This window comes from Oncorhynchus gorbuscha, linkage group LG03 (genome assembly GCF_021184085.1).
Source record: "Oncorhynchus gorbuscha isolate QuinsamMale2020 ecotype Even-year linkage group LG03, OgorEven_v1.0, whole genome shotgun sequence".
NCBI lineage: Eukaryota > Metazoa > Chordata > Actinopteri > Salmoniformes > Salmonidae > Oncorhynchus > Oncorhynchus gorbuscha.
Window position 1 is genome coordinate 2,164,825 of NC_060175.1, and position 15,168 is coordinate 2,179,992.

Below are 15,168 nucleotides of genomic sequence, written 5' to 3' on the forward strand. Positions count from 1 at the left end.
CAGACAGTCAGCTACTGGGACAGGCAGACAGTCAGCTACTGGGACAAGCAGACAGTCAGCTACTGGGACAGGCAGACAGTCAGCTACTGGGACAGATAGGTAGCATTCAACAAAAATAAATCACGTTTTAGGTCTCTCTTGAAATAAGATTTTTATCCCAACAAGACTAATGTGGTTAAATAAAGGTTAAGTAAATAATTGAATTCAATTAAAAATAGTACATAATTAAAGTATCATTAAGATGCCGATGATGAAAATGATTTAGACAAAGCTGTGTTTACCGTGTGTCAGAGAACTCCAGGTTAATAACATTTAATACTTTCTTCCTGCTGGTGCTGTAGTAGTAATCTACAAAGTCCTTCAGCTTCATTTTACTGTCTTTCTGCTTGGTCACATCTATCACATCCACACCGATGTCTGGCCCTGTAACACATACACAACAAACGACAACATTTAAATATGCAGAAGATGAATGATTACATTCATTATGAACATGAGTCATAGTGGCCAGATGAAGCAAAGAGGTGGGCAGAGTAGAGTACGAGCCAGTGAGATCCTATTGCCTCATTCTAGCATCTGCATATATCCATTAAGACACGCCTCCTTTAGGGAACGCCTCCTTTAGGACACGCCTCCATTAGGACACGCCTCCTTTAGGACACGCCTCCTTTAGGGAACGCCTCCTTTAGGGAACGCCTCCTTTAGGGAACGCCTCCTTTAGGGAACGCCTCCTTTAGGGAACGCCTCCTTTAGGGAACGCCTCCTTTAGGGAACGCCTCCTTTAGGGAACGCCTCCTTTAGGGAACGCCTCCTTTAGGGAACGCCTCCTTTAGGGAACGCCTCCTTTAGGGAACGCCTCCTTTAGGGAACGCCTCCTTTAGGGAACGCCTCCTTTAGGGAACGCCTCCTTTAGGGAACGCGTGTGTGCAATAACTGCACTCCTTCTAAACAACGCATTTTTTATAAACGTTGGCAAAGGGCAAAGACTACTAAACTTAGTAATATCTGGTTCATAACAGGTTCTAGTTTTGGGAACAGAAAATGTTTTTCAGATCATATGTTTAATCGATGAGAAAATGAGCAGAATGTCCCCAAAAATCTATTTCCTTCCATCTTCTCCCACTGCCGGCCACCGGGCTTCCTCTCACTACCATATTTGGTAGTACCATCTTCTCCCACTGCCGGCCACTGGGCTTCCTCTCACTACCATATTTGGTAGTACCATCTTCTCCCACTGCCGGCCACTGGGCTTCCTCTCACTACCATATTTGGTAGTACCATCTTCTCCCACTGCCGGCCACTGGGCTTCCTCTCACTACCATACCATCTTCTCCCACTGCCGGCCACTGGGCTTCCTCTCACTACCATATTTGGTAGTACCATCTTCTCCCACTGCCGGCCACCGGGCTTCCTCTCACTACCATATTTGGTAGTACAATCTTCCCCCACTGCCGGCCACTGGGCTTCCTCTCACTACCATATTTGGTAGTGAATGGAAACGACAAGCAGATGCTTCACATTTACACATCTGGTGAAATATCTCATTGTTCAATCTTGTGGCAGAACTGGTGCAGTGTGTCAGGTTGAGCTCTAGATTTAAACAGCAGGTAACACCTCCCTCTTGTGGTTCCGGATAGTAACAGCATAGTTGTACATATAATACTGTTGGAAACATTTACTTTATGACTGAAATATGACAGATTAAAACAAATTTAGGTGAAATTAAATATCTAATGAAACAAAATGAACAAGTTCAAAATACAATACATTTGAAATATACTCTATATAAAACAATAGACAAGAAAGAATCTCTGAGATCAAAAACAATACTAGAAGTGTTGGTTACAGAGAGAGACTCACATGAACTGAATGAATCGAGAATAATGAGTGAGGAAGTTAGAGGCATAAATATCATACCCCCACCCAAAATGCTAAACGCCCCCTGTTATTGTAATAGGGAGAGGTTGGAATGTCTTGGGGGTATGATGCAACCTTTATTTAACTAGGCAAGTCAGCTAAGAACAAATTCTTATTTACAATAACGGCCTACCGGGGAACAGTGGGTTAACTGCCTTGATCAGGGGCAGAATGACAGATTTTAACCTTGTTCGGCTCGGGGATTTGATTTAGCAACCTTTCAGTTACTAGTCCAACACTCTAACCACTAGGCTACCTGCCGCCTCTAACCACTAGGCTACCTGCCGCCTCTAACCACTAGGCTACCTGCCGCCTCTAACCACTAGGCTACCTGCCGCCTCTAACCACTAGGCTACCTGCCGCCTCTAACCACTAGGCTACCTGCCGCCTCTAACCACTAGGCTACCTGCCGCCTCTAACCACTAGGCTACCTGCCTCCTCTAACCACTAGGCTACCTGCCTCCTCTAACCACTAGGCTACCTGCCTCCTCTAACCACTAGGCTACCTGCCTCCTCTAACCACTAGGCTACCTGCCTCCTCTAACCACTAGGCTACCTGCCTCCTCTAACCACTAGGCTACCTGCCTCCTCTAACCACTAGGCTACCTGCCTCCTCTAACCACTAGGCTACCTGCCTCCTCTAACCACTAGGCTACCTGCCTCCTCTAACCACTAGGCTACCTGCCTCCTCTAACCACTAGGCTACCTGCCTCCTCTAACCACTAGGCTACCTGCCTCCTCTAACCACTAGGCTACCTGCCTCCTCTAACCACTAGGCTACCTGCCTCCTCTAACCACTAGGCTACCTGCCTCCTCTAACCACTAGGCTACCTGCCTCCTCTAACCACTAGGCTACCTGCCTCCTCTAACCACTAGGCTACCTGCCTCCCACTCTAACCACTCCTCTAGGCTACCTGCCCTCCTCCTCTAACCACTAGGCTACCTGCCTCCTCTAACCACTAGGCTACCTGCCTCCTCTAACTACAACCACTAGGCTACCTGCCTCCTCTAACCACTAGGCTACCTGCCTCCTCTAACCACTAGGCTACCTGCCTCCTCTAACCACCACCTAGGCTACCTGCCTCCTCTAACCACTAGGCTACCTGCCTCCTCTAACCACTAGGCTACCTGCCTCCTCTAACCACTAGGCTACCTGCCTCCTCTAACCACTAGGCTACCTGCTCCTCTAACCACTAGCCCTCCTCCTCTAACCACTAGGCTACCTGCCTCCTCTAACCACTAGGCTACCTGCCTCCTCTAACCACTAGGCTACCTGCCTCCTCTAACCACTAGGCTACCTGCCTCCTCTAACCACTAGGCTACCTGCCTCCTCTAACCACTAGGCTACCTGCCTCCTCTAACCACTAGGCTACCTGCCTCCTCTAACCACTAGGCTACCTGCCTCCTCTAACCACTAGGCTACCTGCCTCCTCTAACCACTAGGCTACCTGCCTCCTCTACACTCTAACCACTAGGCTACCCCCCCCAGTGTACTCAGTGTACTGTATACTCAGTATACTGTATACTCAGTGTACTGTTGTACTCAGTGCATTAGCCCCTTTGCTTTCGACATTGTGTTACATTACAAAACTCAAATCCTCAGCAATCTACACACAATACCCCATAATGACAAAGAAAATACTCGTTTTTAGAAACATTTGCAAATGTATTTTAAAAAAAATGAAAATATCACATTTACATAAGTATTCAGACCCTTTACTCAGTACTTTGTTGAAGCAGCGATTACAGCCTCTAGTCTTCTTGACGTTACAAGCTTGACACACCTGTATTCTGTATTTCCTCCCATTCTTCTCTGCAGATCCTCTCAACCTCTGTCAGGTTGGATGGGGAGCGTCGTTGCACAGCTATTTTCAGGTCTCTCCAGAGATGTTTGATCGGGTTCAAGTCCGGCTCTGGCTGGGCCACTCAAGGACATTCAGAGACTTGTCCCGAAGCCACTCCTGCGTTGTCTTGGCTGTGTGCTTAGGGTCGTTATCCTGTTGGAAGGTGATCCTTTGCCCCAGTCTGAGGTCCTGAGCATCCCCACAGCATGATGCTGCCACCACCATGCTTCACCGTAGGAATGGTGCCAGGTTTTCTCCAGAGGTGATGCTTGGCATTCAGGCCAAATAGTTCAATCTTGGTTTAATCAGACCAGAGAATCTTGTTTCTCATGGTCTGAGTCCTTTAGGTGCCTTTTGGCAAACTCCAAGTGGGCTGTCATGTGCCTTTTTACTGAGGAGTGACTTCCATCTGGCCACTCTACCATAAAGGCCTGATTGGTGGAGTGCTGCAGAGATGGTTGTCCTTCTGGAAGGTTCTCCCATCTCCACAGAGGAACTCTGGAACTCTGTCAGAGTGACCATCGGGTTCTTGGTCACCTCCCTGACCAAGGCCCTTCTCCCCTGATAGCTCAGTTTGGCCAGACGGTTGGCTCTTGGAAAAGTGTAGGTGGTTCCAAACTTCTTCCATTGGAGAATGATGAAGGCCACTGTGTTCTTGTGGACCTTCAATACTGCAGAAGTGTTTTGATACCCTTCTCCTGATCTGTGCCTCGACACAATCCTGTCTCTGTGCTCTAGCGACAATTCCTTCGACCTCATGGCTTGGTTTTAGCTCTGACATGCACTGTCAACTACGGAACCTCATATAGACAGGTGTGTGCCTTTCCAAATCATGTCCAATCAATTGAATTGACCACATGTGGACCACAATCAAGTTGTAGAAACATCAAGGATGACCAGTTGAGACAGGATGCACCCTGAGCTCAATTTCAAGTCTCATAGCAAAAGTCTGAATAATTATGTAAATAAGGTATTTCTGTTTTAATTTTTTATAAATTTGAAACAATGTATAAAAAAACTGTTTTCACTTTGTCATTATGGGTTATTTACATTTACATTACATTTAAGTAATTTAGCAGACGCTCTTATCCAGAGCGACTTACTTGTGTGTAGAATGATGAAAAACATTTCATTGAATCCACTTTAGACTAATGTAACACAATGTGGGAAGGGGTCTGAATGCCTTCCACTGTACAGTGGAAGTGAATTTATCCCAATACTTTTGGGGACAATGTAGAAAGTGCTGTACTTTCTAAACGGTTCACCCTCAAATTAAAATCAAATTACAGTTTAAATGGGGGTACTATGTACCAAAAATGCCCTCATGTAAAACTGACAGCACTTTAACCTCAGTCATTGTATCATTTCAAATCCAAAGTGCTGGAGTACACAGCCAGAACAACTAAACATGTGTCTCAATACTCTTGGAGCTCATTGTAGTACTGTAGTTCTCCACTAGAGGTCGACGATTAATCTGTGCTGAAGTACAGAGCCAAAACAACTAAACATTTCACTGTCCCAATACTTTGCGCTCATTGTAGTACAGTTTAGTTCATCAGCCATGGTGTACAACATTGGTAGCTAAGAGCTGGACTACGGTCAACAGTCCATACCTAAATAAACCAATAAAAGGATAGAGGACACCCCTAGGAGGGAATAATTTTGCACGCCCAATTTTTCCGTTTTTGATTTGTTAAAAAAAAGTTTTAAATATCGTTCCACTTCATGATTGTGTCCCACTTTGTTGATTCTTCACAAAAAAATACAGTTTTATATCTTTATGTTTGAAGCCTGAAATGTGGCAAAAGGTCGCAAAGTTCAAGGGGGCCGAATACTTTCGCAAGGCACTGCATATGAAATACAAATGGTATAGAGGGAAATAGTCCTATAATAACTACAACCTAAAACTTCTTACCTGGTAATATTGAAGAATCATGTTAAAAGGAACCACCAGCTTTCATATGTTCTCATGTTCTGAGCAAGGAACTGAAACTATAGCTTTCTTACATGGCACATATTGCACTTTTACTTTCTTCTCCAACACTTTGTTTTTGCATTATTTAAACATGTTTCATTATTTATTTGAGGCTAAATTTATTTTATTGATGTATTATATTAAGTTAAAATAAGTGTTCATTCAGTATTGTGGTAATTGTCATTATTACAAATAAATAAATACAAATTTAAATCAGGCGATTTCAGTATCGGCTTTTTTGGGTCCTCCAATAATCGGTATCGAAAAATCATAAATCGGTCAACCTCTATTCTCCACGTCCATGTAGAAGGTAGGAGCGGACATCTCCGGTATTACTAAAGCTGTTAGAGCAGTAGACAGAGACAGGACTATACGTACCAACATGGTTCTCCACATCATTGATGTAGAAGGTAGGAGCGGGCATGGACATCCCCAGACCGTCCTTCTTCAGAACCAGGATCGGCTCGTTAAAACCAACCTCTTCCAGGTAGTCCATCGTCAGCTGACTGCTGGTCAGCTTCACCACAATGTCCTCAGAGCTGTAAGACATAGATTACATTACAGAGCCTTCAGAAAGTATTCATACCCCTTGTCCTCAGAGCTGAGGACTTATAACAGTCAAATCACATTCTATTGTATTCGTCACCTGCTTCGGGAAAAACGGGTGTAGACTAACAGTGACCGGCCCTTCCCAACATTACAGAGAGAACATAGAGAAATAATAGAAAAGTAATAACATGTCAAAATAAATACACAATGACTAACAATAACAAGGCTCTATACACTGGGTACCAGTACCGAGTCAATGTGCAGGGGTACGAGGTAATAACAAGGCTCTATACACTGGGTACCAGTACTGAGTAGATGTGCAGGGGTACGAGGTAATAACATGGCTCTATACACTGGGTACCAGTACCGAGTCAATGTGCAGGGGTACGAGGTAATAACATGGCTCTATACACTGGGTACCAGTACTGAGTAGATGTGCAGGGGTACGAGGTAATAACATGGCTCTATACACTGGGTACCAGTACTGAGTCAGATGTGCAGGGGTATGAGGTAATAACATGGCTCTATATACTGGGTACCAGTACTGAGTAGATGTGCAGGGGTACGAGGTAATAACAAGGCTCTATACACTGGGTACCAGTACTGAGTAGATGTGCAGGGGTACGAGGTAATAACAAGGCTCTATACACTGGGTACCAGTACCGAGTCAATGTGCAGGGGTACGAGGTAATAACAAGGCTCTATACACTGGGTACCAGTACTGAGTAGATGTGCAGGGGTACGAGGTAATAACAAGGCTCTATACACTGGGTACCAGTACTGAGTAGATGTGCAGGGGTACGAGGTAATAACAAGGCTCTATACACTGGGTACGAGTACCGAGTCAATGTGCAGGGGTACGAGGTAATAACAAGGCTCTATACACTGGGTACCAGTACTGAGTAGATGTGCAAGGGTACGAGGTAATAACAAGGCTCTATACACTGGGTACCAGTACTGAGTAGATGTGCAGGGGTACGAGGTAATAACATGGCTCTATACACTGGGTACCAGTACCGAGTCAATGTGCAGGGGTACGAGGTAATAACATGGCTCTATACACTGGGTACCAGTACCGAGTAGATGTGCAGGGGTACGAGGTAATAACATGGCTCTATACACTGGGTACCAGTACTGAGTAGATGTGCAGGGGTACGAGGTAATAACATGGCTCTATATACTGGGTACCAGTACTGAGTAGATGTGCAGGGGTACGAGGTAATAACAAGGCTCTATACACTGGGTACCAGTACTGAGTAGATGTGCAGGGGTACGAGGTAATAACAAGGCTCTATACACTGGGTACCAGTACTGAGTCAATGTGCAGGGGTACGAGGTAATAACAAGGCTCTATACACTGGGTACCAGTACTGAGTAGATGTGCAGGGGTACGAGGTAATAACAAGGCTCTATACACTGGGTACCAGTACTGAGTAGATGTGCAGGGGTACGAGGTAATAACAAGGCTCTATACACTGGGTACCAGTACCGAGTCAATGTGCAGGGGTACGAGGTAATAACAAGGCTCTATACACTGGGTACCAGTACTGAGTAGATGTGCAAGGGTACGAGGTAATAACAAGGCTCTATACACTGGGTACCAGTACTGAGTAGATGTGCAGGGGTACGAGGTAATAACAAGGCTCTATACACTGGGTACCAGTACTGAGTAGATGTGCAGGGGTACGAGGTAATAACATGGCTCTATACACTGGGTACCAGTACTGAGTAGATGTGCAGGGGTACGAGGTAATAACATGGCTCTATACACTGGGTACCAGTACTGAGTAGATGTGCAGGGGTACGAGGTAATAACATGGCTCTATACACTGGGTACCAGTACTGAGTAGATGTGCAGGGGTACGAGGTAATAACATGGCTCTATACACTGGGTACCAGTACTGAGTAGATGTGCAGGGGTATCTACTGACCCAGAGTCAGATGAGGTCTTTATCTACTGACCCAGAGTCAGATGGGGCCCTTTATCTACTGACCCAGAGTCAGATGGTCTCCTTTATCTACTGACCCAGAGTCAGATGAGGTCCTTTATCTACTGACCCAGAGTCAGATGAGGTCCTTTAGATCAGATGAGGTCCTTTATCTACTGACCCAGAGTCAGATGGGGTCTTTATCTACTGACCCAGAGTCAGATGAGGCCCTTTATCTACTGACCCAGAGTCAGATGAAGCCCTTTATCTACTGACCCAGAGTCAGATGGTCTCCTTTATCTACTGACCCAGAGTCAGATGAGGCCCTTTATCCACTGACCCAGAGTCAGATGGGGTCTTTATCTACTGACCCAGAGTCAGATGGGGCCATTTATCTACTGACCCAGAGTCAGATGAGGTCCTTTATCTACTGACCCAGAGTCAGATGAGGGTCTTTATCTACTGACCCAGAGTCAGATGAGGTCTTTATCTACTGACCCAGAGTCAGATGAGGTCCTTTATCTACTGACCCAGAGTCAGATGAGGTCCTTTATCTACTGACCCAGAGTCAGATGAGGTCTTTATCTACTGACCCAGAGTCAGATGGGGTCTTTATCTACTGACCCAGAGTCAGATAGGGTCTTTATCTACTGACCCAGAGTCAGATTGGCGCCCTTTATCTACTGACCCAGAGTCAGATTGGCGCCCTTTATCTAGTGACCCAGAGTGAGATGGGGTCTTTATCTACTGACCCAGAGTCAGATGGGGTCGTGGATACCATTTGTGTCCAGTACGAGGTGTTTTTTAATGGAGCGTTTGGAAAGGAGCAGCGGAGGGGTGTTGTTCCATGACCCGGGATTTCCTCAACTCCGCTCGACGGTCCTGTTCTGTGAGCTTGTGTGGCCTACCACTTCGCGGCTGAACCGTTGTTGCTCCGAGACGTTTCCACTTCACAGTAACAGCAGTTACAGTCGACCGGGGCAGCTCTTGCGTTAATCACAGTGCCAGTATTAATACTCATCACTGAATCGAAACATTGGCTGGTCCTCATTCAAGTCCCAGAAATCACTTCATTATGAAATGTTAGCTCCCAACTTACTAAACTTCAGAGTTAAAGTATAAAAACATGGTTAACTCTAGAGGTCCCTCTGGTCTCCACCAATGTAGGTCTTCCTTTAGGTTTTAGTGGCTCCAATGGTTGGAATAACCTTGCATGTTGATTCCCTGGTGCCACTCGGGAAATGTAGGACTCTGGTGTTAAATGAATGCATTGAGGATTGCAGGCGTTCTCGTTGATTGTAACGGTTTATTTGTTGAGGTTGTGTCTTGTAAGTTTATTTGGAATATGTTCATTTTCTTGATAGTGAAAATGTTTGTCCTCAGAGCACCGATCTGAATGAGACCCTGGTCTCAAATCAGACACCCCTGAATAAATGAAATTAAAAACATGCCAGATGTTCCTGATGAACAGTGGGCCCATAGCTGAACAGCTGTATTGGTGTCTTCTTCTTGATACCATGTCATGTTTTGAGGTGTTTTGACTTATTTCCCATCTATGCTAATAGGGCTAAAATGAGCTAGTTAGCTAACCAACAACTGTAACGATGTATTTGAGAGGCAAGTGTTTATTGGGCAAATGTATTTATGTTTTCAACAAACATTTAAAGATGAAAAATAGCTTACATGTTGTCAATAATCCTTTGAAGGTAAGCCAACCCGTCTGTTCTGCCCCAAAGTTGAACACGCATCGGTTTGCTGCTAAACAACCCACCCAGTGGCCACCTTTCTGGCTTGTTTTGACATTCCTGTTTTGAATGTTATTTTGTCATTAACGCGTGTCACATATTATTATTATTATTCTACCTTTATTTCAACAACAGACTGAGACCAAGGTCTCTTTTACAGCTGGGCCCTGCGTATACATGTTTACACATACAGTTTAGGTACAATAAGAAACTACACAAGACAAACAAAACCATCACAGATAACACAAACAAATACAGCAACAGATTCCATTTACACAGGTTATTCCCCTAACAGGTTATTCCCCCCTAACAGGTTATTCCCCCTAACAGGTTATTCCCCCTAACAGGTTATTCCCCCCTAACAGGTTATTCCCCCCTAACAGGTTATTCCCCCCTAACAGGTTATTTCCCCCTAACAGGTTATTTCCCCCTAACAGGTTATTTCCCCCTAACAGGTTATTCCCCCTAACAGGTTATTCCCCCTAACAGGTTATTCCCCTAACAGGTTATTCCCCTAACAGGTTATTCCCCTAACAGGTTATTCCCCCTAACAGGTTATTCCCCCAACAGGTTATTTCCCTAACACCCTAACAGGTTATTCCCCCTAACAGGTTATTTCCCTAACAGGTTATTTCCCTAACAGGTTATTCCCCTAACAGGTTATTCCCCTAACACCCTAACAGGTTATTTCCCTAACAGGTTATTCCCCTAACACCCTAACAGGTTATTCCCCTAACACCCTAACAGGTTATTCCCCTAACACCCTAACAGGTTATTCCCCTAACACCCTAACAGGTTATTCTACTAACAGGTTATTCCCCTAACACCCTAACAGGTTATTCCACTAACAGGTTATTTCCCTAACAGGTTATTCCCTAACAGGTTATTCCCCTAATAACAGGTTATTCCCCTAATAACAGGTTATTCCCCTAACAGGTTATTCCCCTAACAGGTTATTCCCCTAACAGGTTATTCCCCTAACAGGTTATTCCACTAACAGGTTATTTCCCTAACAGGTTATTTCCCTAACAGGTTATTTCCCTAACAGGTTATTTCCCTAACAGGTTATTTCCCTAACAGGTTATTTCCCTAACAGGTTATTTCCCTAATAACAGGTTATTTCCCTAATAACAGGTTATTCCCCTAATAACAGGTTATTCCCCTAACAGGTTATTCCCCTAACAGGTTATTCCCCTAACAGGTTATTCCCCTAACAGGTTATTCCCCTAACAGGTTATTCCCCTAACAGGTTATTCCTTAACAGGTTATTCCTCTAACAGCACAAGAACATTACCCGAAACAGTTACAAGCAATACAAAAATAAACAATAAATATTTAAAATTGGCGACAGGGGGACAAGAGTCAAGTTTAAGTATCAGTTTGCAATATAAATATATTTTAATTGAGTTAATAAAGCCGCATAGGAACTTGGTCTCTTTTGTTTTCTTGAGTAAGGCAGCTCCAAAATGCAGCCTAGCTCAGTGCTTTCTGTGGTGGTGGGGCAAGCCAGCAGAAAATACAGAGCGTTGCGCCGTGATTGGCTCAGTGTTCTGTCACTTATGGGGACACTATGTCACCGCCAAATCTAAGAGTAGAGCTCGAAAATTCAAGCCCCTTGGGTGCTGCCATAGAAGTGCCCATCCAAGAAGGCTCAAGGTCATTGGTCACAAATAAAATGACATCAAATCACGTTTTATCTACAGTAGCTTTGGTTGGACAGACCATGTCAACATCATTATTTTGAAATCTTAGTCGACAATCTACTGGCAAATTCCTTTTTAATCCTTGTCATATGAAGAGAAATTATGAAGAGAAATGATAGATAAAACGTACCGGTGCTCTTCGGCCATAAACATTACACAATCGCGAAATAAACAATGAATTTGGAAGGAATCAGTGGCTAACTGCAAGCATTGTAAAGCAATCACTATCCTGCTATTCAGTGGAGTGGGTGGGGGGTCCAAGTCTGGGTTTAAGGGTCTCTTTTCCAGGCTTAAAATGATAAAGAATTCAACATTGGCCATGCTGTCAATCCACCATGATTTCTGCCGCTTTCAAAACAACTGGAAACGCAGAACTGAGAAATCTGATTTCAGTGAGTTCAAGACAACTGGGAACTCAGAAAAAACTGGTCATCCAACTCATAATTGTCAGTTGGGAACTCGAGGCCTATTTCTAGAGCTCCGACCTTAAGATCACTGACGTCGTCATGATTCAACCTTATATCCTGTCAGATGTATTAGTACAGCCTGATTATCCTGTCAGGTGTATTAGTACAGCCTGATTATCCTGTCTGAGATGTATTAGTACAGCCTGATTATCCTGTCAGGTGTATTAGTACAGCCTGATTATCCTGTCTGAGATGTATTAGTACAGCCTGATTATCCTGATAGATGTATTAGTACAGCCTGATTATCCTGTCAGATGTATTAGTACAGCCTGATTATCCTGTCTGAGATGTATTAGTACAGCCTGATTATCCTGTCTGAGATGTATTAGTACAGCCTGATTATCCTGTCTGAGATGTATTAGTACAGCCTGATTATCCTGTCTGAGATGTATTAGTACAGCCTGATTATCCTGTCTGATGTATTAGTACAGCCTGATTATCCTGTTAGATGTATTAGTACAGCCTGATTATCCTGTCAGATGTATTAGTACAGCCTGATTATCCTGTCTGATGTATTAGTACAGCCTGATGATCCTGTCTGAGATGTATTAGTACAGCCTGATGATCCTGTCTGAGATGTATTAGTACAGCCTGATTATCCTGTCTGATGTATTAGTACAGCCTGATTATCCTGTTAGATGTATTAGTACAGCCTGATTATCCTGTTAGATGTATTAGTACAGCCTGATTATCCTGTCTGATGTATTAGTACAGCCTGATTATCCTGTCTGAGATGTATTAGTACAGCCTGATTATCCTGTCTGAGATGTATTAGTACAGCCTGATTGTCCTGTTAGATGTATTAGTAAAGCCTGATTATTCTGTCTGAGATGTATTAGTACAGCCTGATTATCCTGTCAGATGTATTAGTACAGCCTGATTATCCTGTCTGATGTATTAGTACAGCCTGATTATCCTGTCTGATGTATTAGTACAGCCTGATTATCCTGTCTGATGTATTAGTACAGCCTGATTATCCTGTCTGATGTATTAGTACAGCCTGATTATCCTGTCTGATGTATTAGTACAGCCTGATTGTCCTGTTAGATGTATTAGTACAGCCTGATTGTCCTGTCAGATGTATTAGTACAGCCTGATTATCCTGTCTGATGTATTAGTACAGCCTGATTATCCTGTCTGAGATGTATTAGTACAGCCTGATTATCCTGTCTGAGATGTATTAGTACAGCCTGATTGTCCTGTTAGATGTATTAGTAAAGCCTGATTATTCTGTCTGAGATGTATTAGTACAGCCTGATTATCCTGTCAGATGTATTAGTACAGCCTGATTATCCTGTCTGATGTATTAGTACAGCCTGATTATCCTGTCTGATGTATTAGTACAGCCTGATTATCCTGTCTGATGTATTAGTACAGCCTGATTATCCTGTCTGAGATGTATTAGTACAGCCTGATTATCCTGTCTGAGATGTATTAGTACAGCCTGATTATCCTGTCTGAGATGTATTAGTACAGCCTGATTATCCTGTCTGAGATGTATTAGTACAGCCTGATTATCCTGTCTGAGATGTATTAGTACAGCCTGATTATCCTGTCTGATGTATTAGTACAGCCTGATTATCCTGTCTGAGATGTATTAGTACAGCCTGATTATCCTGTTAGATGTATTAGTACAGCCTGATTATCCTGTTAGATGTATTAGTACAGCCTGATTATCCTGTCTGAGATGTATTAGTACAGCCTGATTATCCTGTTAGATGTATTAGTACAGCCTGATTATCCTGTCTGAGATGTATTAGTACAGCCTGATTATCCTGTCTGATGTATTAGTACAGCCTGATTATCCTGTTAGATGTATTAGTACAGCCTGATTACCCTGTTAGATGTATTAGTACAGCCTGATTATCCTGTTAGATGTATTAGTACAGCCTGATTATCCTGTTAGATGTATTAGTACAGCCTGATTATCCTGTCTGAGATGTATTAGTACAGCCTGATTATGCTGTTAGATGTATTAGTACAGCCTGATTATCCTGTCTGAGATGTATTAGTACAGCCTGATTATCCTGTCTGAGATGTATTAGTACAGCCTGATTATCCTGTTAGATGTATTAGTAAAGCCTGATTATTCTGTCTGAGATGTATTAGTACAGCCTGATTATCCTGTCAGATGTATTAGTACAGCCTGATTATCCTGTCTGATGTATTAGTACAGCCTGATTGTCCTGTTAGATGTATTAGTACAGCCTGATTGTCCTGTTAGATGTATTAGTACAGCCTGATTGTCCTGTTAGATGTATTAGTACAGCCTGATTGTCCTGTTAGATGTATTAGTACAGCCTGATTATCCTGTTAGATGTATTAGTACAACCTGATTATCCTGTCTGAGATGTATTAGTACAGCCTGATTATCCTGTCTGAGATGTATTAGTACAGCCTGATTATCCTGTCTGATGTATTAGTACAGCCTGATTATCCTGTTAGATGTATTAGTACAGCCTGATTATCCTGTTAGATGTATTAGTACAGCCTGATTATCCTGTCTGAGATGTATTAGTACAGCCTGATTATCCTGTCTGAGATGTATTAGTACAGCCTGATTATCCTGTCTGATGTATTAGTACAGCCTGATTGTCCTGTTAGATGTATTAGTACAGCCTGATTATCCTGTTAGATGTATTAGTACAGCCTGATTATCCTGTCTGAGATGTATTAGTACAGCCTGATTATCCTGTTAGATGTATTAGTACAGCCTGATTATCCTGTCTGAGATGTATTAGTACAGCCTGATTATCCTGTTAGATGTATTAGTACAGCCTGATTATCCTGTCTGAGATGTATTAGTACAGCCTGATTATCCTGTCTGAGATGTATTAGTACAGCCTGATTATCCTGTTAGATGTATTAGTACAGCCTGATTATCCTGTCTGAGATGTATTAGTACAGCCTGATTATCCTGTTAGATGTATTAGTACAGCCTGATTATCCTGATAGATGTATTAGTACAGCCTGATTATCCTGTTAGATGTATTAGTACAGCCTGATTATCCTGTCTGAGATGTATTAGTACAGCCTGATT

At 43.2% G+C, this 15,168-nt stretch overlaps 1 protein-coding gene across 1 annotated transcript in view; it reads right to left on the reverse strand.

Annotated features, from left to right (window-relative positions):
* Window positions 1–15,168, reverse strand: part of phf2 (PHD finger protein 2) — a 130,626-nt gene that overhangs the window by 93,291 nt on the left and 22,167 nt on the right. The window contains exons 4-5 of the mRNA XM_046338193.1: window positions 6,115–6,275; window positions 282–423 (exon numbers count right to left, since the gene is read on the reverse strand). Of these exons, the coding sequence (XP_046194149.1) occupies window positions 282–423; window positions 6,115–6,275 (303 nt within the window). The remainder of the gene's footprint in view (window positions 1–281; window positions 424–6,114; window positions 6,276–15,168) is intronic.